This window comes from Lutra lutra, chromosome 14 (assembly GCF_902655055.1).
Source record: "Lutra lutra chromosome 14, mLutLut1.2, whole genome shotgun sequence".
Classification (NCBI taxonomy): domain Eukaryota; kingdom Metazoa; phylum Chordata; class Mammalia; order Carnivora; family Mustelidae; genus Lutra; species Lutra lutra.
Window position 1 is genome coordinate 53124338 of NC_062291.1, and position 7065 is coordinate 53131402.

A 7065-nucleotide genomic window follows, 5' to 3' on the forward strand; every position below is an offset into this window, starting at 1 on the left:
TGAAGGGGAACCGTCAGTGACAGTCTCCACACTGTCTTGGTTTCATAGAAGTTGCTCCTCAAAATTGCATTTAAAAGGGACTCTGCAGCTTTCAGAAAAAGGAAAACCATTGGTTCTCCAGACCTTTCTGACTCTGATGTTTAGGTTCTAAATTATACAGTCAAATCGCAGGACAAATACAGAGGTGGCTGTGTGGCACGTGCCTCTCGCGCGCAGGAAGCACTTCTGTCTCTAGTGTGGTGATGTAGGACACCTTTTCCAGAGTCAGAACAACCAAGGACCACCTGAACTTTTTTTTTTTTAATTGAACTTTTTAATTATAGAACTGAGTCCCCAGTGAATATCAACTAACTGTTGAGAGGAGGTAGAACCTAATATTCTATATAACACCTACTTGTTTTTCAGCATTTTTTTAAGGATTTCAGCATTTTTAAAAGTTTAAATGTTAAAAAGAAAAAGGTGTCAAACTTAACTTTTAAAAAATGTGATTCATGAAAACTGTCCCAGTTTCACTGATTCATAGCAAGAGGTCTGTTACCTTGTGACTCAGTGGGCTGCCACAGACAGCAGCTCTGGGTGGAATCCAGCCCACGTGGTTAAGGATCGATGGATTGAATGCCTTTATGCAGAGCCCAGAACCTTCAGTCCTCCCCTGGCCCTCGCTAAATGTTACATTAGTAATGGTCACATACCCAGCTGGTGTGACATCAATGAGACTTTGAACTTGACCTTTGTTACATAGAGTACAGAAAACTTCACTGATTCTGGAAAAAAAAAAAAGGCAACTTAAAAATAATTTTAAAGGTAACTAGTCTTCATTTAATTGTCATCATCACTAGTACCAGGAAATATTGCAAAGTAGAATGCTGCATTCTAAAAATCTTTTATATATAATCTTTATTGCTTTCATGTAATCATAGTCTCATTCATCATCCTGTTTTTATTTTGTAGTCCTATCCCATGGTATTGCAGTATCGACCAAGAATTGATTTCGGTTAGACCAAGGGGCCTCGATTCCCCCGAGATGAATCCTGCACTTTGTTTACTCATCAACAGATCGCACAGTGAACGGTGTGTGGACGAGAGGGACACAACCAGATTTTCAGCATGCAAATAAGGCCATTTGTCTGTCTCTAAATTGTCAGTTACATTTATGTTGTTTCTATTGAGAGTGAACCAAGTGCCATTCTGCTACTGAACCATCCGCATAAGGTATCTTTGCCGTCTCACGGTGTTCAGTACGGCCAGGGTTGGCATCAGCTAGGTGTGCAGCCACAATCCAGCCTCCCACGTAGCTTGCTTGCCTGTTCCCAGACTGTCCTGATGTTTGATTACACTAGTACTATGACTCTGTGTGGTGTTGCAGTGTTCACATACTTAATATTTTATTAACTTTTGTTTAGAGTACTGTACAAGAAATAATTACTGTCTCTTGAAGTTATTTTGTATGGGAAAGTATTTAGAAGAATGGTTTTTGAGCCACTGTCCTGTTCTCAGTAAGCTTTTTGTGCATGAAATAGTTCACTCTTGAGTGTGCAAGTCTTTGGGGAAGAATGCCAATCATTCTTATCATTAGAGCACATGGTAGCAGTAGACCTTTTCAGTCCTCCAGCTGTGTAGTCTGCCAGTTGCACAAGGAGAGCAGCTTAGCCCTCGGGATGGAAAATGGGAGGGACTTCGTGGAGACCTGAGGTGGGATTCACAACCATTCAAGATGTTGACAACTGGTCACATTTACTCTAACAAAATTAATGCATCAGTAAGGTCAGACTTTCATAATGCCTTATGAAAAGCAGGTGCTGCTTCACGAAACGTCGCTGTGTATAGCCTGTTTTATGTGTGCGTCATTATATTGTGGCTCCCATTTAATGAGTGCGGTGTCTCTCTTTTTAAGTTGGCCTTAGGTGTGTGTCATTGTGGCATGCAGAGGGTTAGGATGATTTTAAATATTAGGACTTTTAGAGCAGATAACATTAGCTGTTTTATGGATTTCAGAAGTCTCAAGGCAATTACCAATCAAAACTGTTAGTTACCTATCACATTTCCAAACCATATGCGTAAAATAGAATAAATGCTGTGTAGTAGGTAAATATGCTAACCGAAATTAATGGTTTGAGGATATTTCATTTTAGATCCTGTAGTAATCAGGGGGAAACGGGATTCTGTTTTATACATAAATTCATTAAGTTCAGAGCTGTGATAATGTCCTTGATTTTGCAGTTTTGTTAAGTCTTCCGTTCATTTTGAGATTAGTCTGCAAGTCAAAGAAAGTCTTGTTACCTTCAATTATATGAAGAACTTCATTTAAAATCTTTTAAAATTTACAGTTGTTTTCAAAAAACTTCTTTGGAAATCAAGTTTTATTAATTGCTTCAAAATAAACAAGTTAACCTCTAAAACTTAGGAAAAATCTTGAAAGTTAGGAAAACTCTTTTAGAAATCTGACATGAGCACAATCTGTGTGTTACACACATAGTTTTTATACTGTATACATTATAGATGTGCTACATTTTCCAGTAAAATGTATCACGGATTAATGCCTTCTGAATCTGAAAATGCTTCTTGTAACATTGTACAACTCTAAAAAACATACAAAATACAGCTAAATCTTGATATACTTCACAACATAAAAGGCTGAAACTTCATAATTATCTCTTCCATGTGTCTTTGTTTCAAGTTAGAGAGTCTGTATTAAAGTCTTCTATTGTTTTTGTTTTGACTTTTGTGACAAAGGTTATGGCAATGCTTTCTGAATTTCATTTTGTTAGATTGTGTTTGTGCCTGGAAGGACTCACAAGCAGAATTTAAAAGGCAGATTTTTGTTAACTCTTTAAAAATGGTTAGGTTACACTCAACCAAGAACAGAATTTACTCTCCGCTACAGAAATTATTTTGCTGTGCTATGAAATCCAGTTCCCTGACATCTCTAAGAAATTTTAAAATCGCAGTCAGTGATTAAAATGGTATTTTACATATGGAAGTTAATTAACTCAAAATGGATTGAGAGTGCATTTTAAAAACCACAAATGAGACCTGCATGTGATTGGGTCTCCAGCCAAACTTACAGCCTTAAATCAGTTTTGTATACCTGATCTCTTTCAATCTGGCCTGTTGTTGCCTCATCTCATGTAATTTCACTCTTTTCCAAGGAAATACTTAGGAAGCAATTATGGGATTGAGAATAGTTTTATATAAAACTCCGTTATTCCATGTTAACCTGTTAACATTTTTACTGAAATGCAATGGAATATGTGCCAAAACATGTGAAAGAAAACCTTAAGTAAAGAAGGGTATCAGTTACGAGTTAGGGGAAGGTACTCATTTTGTGATGGTCCTGAGTAATACAATGTTACTATTAAGAACCATAGACTTCTTCAACCGACTTCTTTTGGTATATTCAACTATGATTTTCTAAGTATGGGACTACTATCATGTCTAGCAATACACTAATTATCCCCTAAGTCAGATTGTGGAATTTGTAAGAAACTAGGTACAGAAAAAAATATATAGGCAACTTTTGTGGTTAGTTTTATCAGCTTAGGGTACTAATAAAAGTCTTTATGTAAATAACCTGTAGAAATAATCATTTGAATCCGCAAAATTGGGGAATCAAGTTAAAATTTTTTAATCTATCGTTTCTTAAGCAACGAACTGAAAGAACTTTACTTCCATAAAAGATTTTACCATCTGTTTTCTCTGCCTTAGATATCAGAGATGTAAGAGGGTCAAGGAACCCGGGGTATAAAGAAGGACTGTGGCTTATAGATCCCACTTTAGCTGGGGTCATCACATCCATTAATAGGAGAATCAGAATATAGCCTTTTCTCTAGATTAACAAAACACTTTTAAGAAGTATAAAAAATGAACTAAAAGGTTTATTGATGAGGTAATATAAGGTCTTTCAGTCTGGGGTGCAGGTACCTTGGGTAATATCTTTTAATTACTTTTCTAAAAGTGTATTATTTCTTTATTCATTGGAAATATGTCCCATACAAATATGCCACGTTTTATAAATGTAATGAGTTTGCTCAACTACATTATACACTCCAATTTAATCTAAATTTAAATGACTCTCTAAGGGGGGGGAAAGTGTGTTATATAATATTGTGAGCTGTTTAGCTTTACTGAAATCTTTAAGAGAAAGTGCCTCATTGCTAAAGTGCATTTCTGTTTAGATTTGTTGCATAAACTTTGAGTTATCTGTACCTGTCTCTTATGAATGGTTTTGTATCTAACTAGGCACTAAAGTTAAAGTAATTTCTTTTTGAAAGATTTTCATAAGAAATAGAGATCACCAAAGACATTCTACTGTTCATTAATAACCATGGTAAGAGAGACAGTTTTAACAGTTTGGAGGTTGGAATTTTTTAGGTTGCAGTTTAATTTTATATAGTTAGTAACTCAATAACCTTGAGTAACTACTAAAATATCACCAAAGAAAGGCTTTAAACTGAATTTTTGTGATGAGATCAATCAAATGTGGGTTTTTCTTGCAATAATCAGAGCACACTTCCTTTCAAATATGTCCCTTGTTTTTCCAGCATCACTTGATAGGTCAAATCCTCAAAGGTGAGAAAGAGATGAAACACCACAATTGGCTCCCCCTGGGTGTAAGGGGGAGAAATGCATCCTTTGAAAAGAAAACTAAAATGGAAAATTTAAACTCTTATTTGAGAAGCTCTTTAATCCATTTCATGGACGCCATATAAACTAAAACTGGGTTTATTTAGTTCCTGGGTTCTTAATAACAGAAGAAATTTTACTAAAGGCAGACTTTAGTAGAAGTGCTGACCATGCTGCTTACATGTATAGAAAATTAGTACATGCTATTAGACTTCCATAAGTAAATGCTTTTTTTGTATCCAAAAGCAAATTTTTCATAAAAGCCTATTATTTTTTAAATTAACTCTTTGTCCTGTTTCTCAGTGATTACTTTATTGTGTTTAGAATTTAGCCGTACAGCCCAGCTTGGCACAGTGGGTCCCAGATCGAGAGCATATGCATCAAGGAAGCATTGCCACCCCCCCACCCCCCACCCCCATTTTCCTTGGGAGCGGACACCAGGGCCACCTTGAAGGTACAGCTCACACGGTTCAGTCTTTCTGATCGGCCACTAGACAAACCTCCTTGGAGACACTCTGTTACATACTCTGGCTTATCATAAGGAATCTTCCAGCAGGCTTAGCCTTATAACCAGTAAGACTTTGGTTATAGGAATTGCAAAAAATGAAGGAGTTCATCATAACTTTAACGTTTGGGATGAGAAAACATGAAAATGCTCTTAATACTTTAAAATTTATATCCCTGCCCTAAGGAACGTAGCATGTCTGCCAGATCTGGTCTGTGAAAACCTGAAAAATATTAAATATACTAGAGACTCAGAAACCCTTTTGAAAGCACAAAATAACCAGCCAATTCTGGATTTACTTGATACACCTAGTATCGTGTGTAGTATTTTGATGGAAAAACGTCAGATTGAAAGTTCATTAAAATGCACTTAAATACAAGATGTTTATGGTTTTTTCTTAAAGCAAAGACATTTTCCCAATAATTTGAAATTATTCTCTTCCTCATGTAATGTAGTCTTCACAAATAGTATGTTTACTCACTATCCTTACTGTATTTGCAAATAGAATTAAAATGCTTAAGCACTTCCTTTTCAGAAAGTTATGAAATTAAACTTAAATATAATTTATTTTAAATGCTCATTCAAATATGTATACTCATTCTGCCCCTTTTTCTAGGATTCAGTACTGAGACATTCAGAAATCCTTTTAGTTTTAATTCTCTTCAAATAGAGAATCAAGTGAAACAGAGGTATTAAAATACTGGGTCTAGTTTTCTTTCACCTTTCAGAGCTTTGTGGAGTAAAAAACTAATCTAGAACAAATGAAGATTAAATATTTCTGGGCAATGTAGAGCTAGGAAACAGATCGTCTATCCCTAGACTTCCCCTCAGTCCACTGGAACAGGCAGAAGTTCTACATGTTAGAAATGTCATGGGATCAGCCTACCATTTTGGGGGGGGTCGGTTTTCTTTTGCTGTATTTTTTAGAATGGGGATGGGGGCCCAAGTGTCCTTATGAAGCTGTGGCCCACGATAAGAGCTTGTGGGAGAGCGCCAGTGTCCGCGGCCTTCCCACATCTGGCAACACAACAGCAAGCACCAGTTTTTAATAGAGTAGCCCTCACGTGACAGAACCATCCTAGAATATATTGTACAGTTATGTTGCTAATTTTCCTTTGAAATATAAGATATTTTAAGCTTTTTTTGTCAAAAGTGGTAACATCTTAATACAGATAAAAACCTTTTTGTGGTTGTAAGATTTAGCTTATAAATCATTCAAATTGAAGTGAAAGATTACCAGGTCATTGTTAATGACTTAGTCTATTAAGAATATATGTATTTTTGTAAAGGAAAAGCACTTGTAGATATTTAATCAGTACAAGATATATGTCTGTTTTGCAGAAATAAAATGCTGCTTAGAGATTCTCTTTAAATATTTTTTATTTTTGTGCTCAAATGTATTTTCTGTTGATCTATGGAATGTTCTGTATAAAAAAGGTGTATGGTTGTACTGTTGGGCTAGATTCTTTTGTTTTTTAAAATCTGGACTTAGCCAAGTATATTTGACCATGTTAAAAAATAGTATCTTTGTTATTAAATTTTTGATTGCATAATTCATTGTTGTCGGTCATCCTTAATGTTAGTTGTAGATTGCAGCCTCTATTAATTTCTACCGTAGCAAATTTCCTTAAAATCTGATGAATATGTGAGAGCATAGATATGCTCTCAAGATTCTTGAGCTGTTTAGTTTTTGTTCTGTTTTGTTTTTTGTTTTGGTTTTTTTAAAAGATTTTATTTATTCCTGAGCTGTTTAGTTTTAAGACAATGGGCATACTTGAGGTCTGCACACGCACACTTTAGAATAATTTATTTTGTTAGCTCAATCACATCTAAATAACCCTTCGAAAGTGACGGAGTATCAAAGAAGGGCCCAAGTGAACTGAAAGACAGACTGCTTGCTTCAGCCAGTTAGGGAACAGTTCGGTTTCATTAAAACC

General features: G+C 35.6%; 1 protein-coding gene across 3 annotated transcripts in view; it reads left to right on the plus strand.

The window, feature by feature from the left end:
- The window catches only part of PCGF5 (polycomb group ring finger 5), a 129281-nt gene extending 122600 nt beyond the window's left edge, over positions 1-6681 (plus strand). For all 3 annotated transcript variants that reach the window (XM_047701439.1, XM_047701440.1, XM_047701438.1), the window contains one exon: positions 952-6681. In XM_047701439.1, coding sequence (XP_047557395.1) covers positions 952-999 — 48 coding nt within the window. In that variant the 3' untranslated portion in view covers positions 1000-6681. The remainder of the gene's footprint in view (positions 1-951) is intronic.
- Positions 6682-7065: the final 384 nt, after the last annotated feature.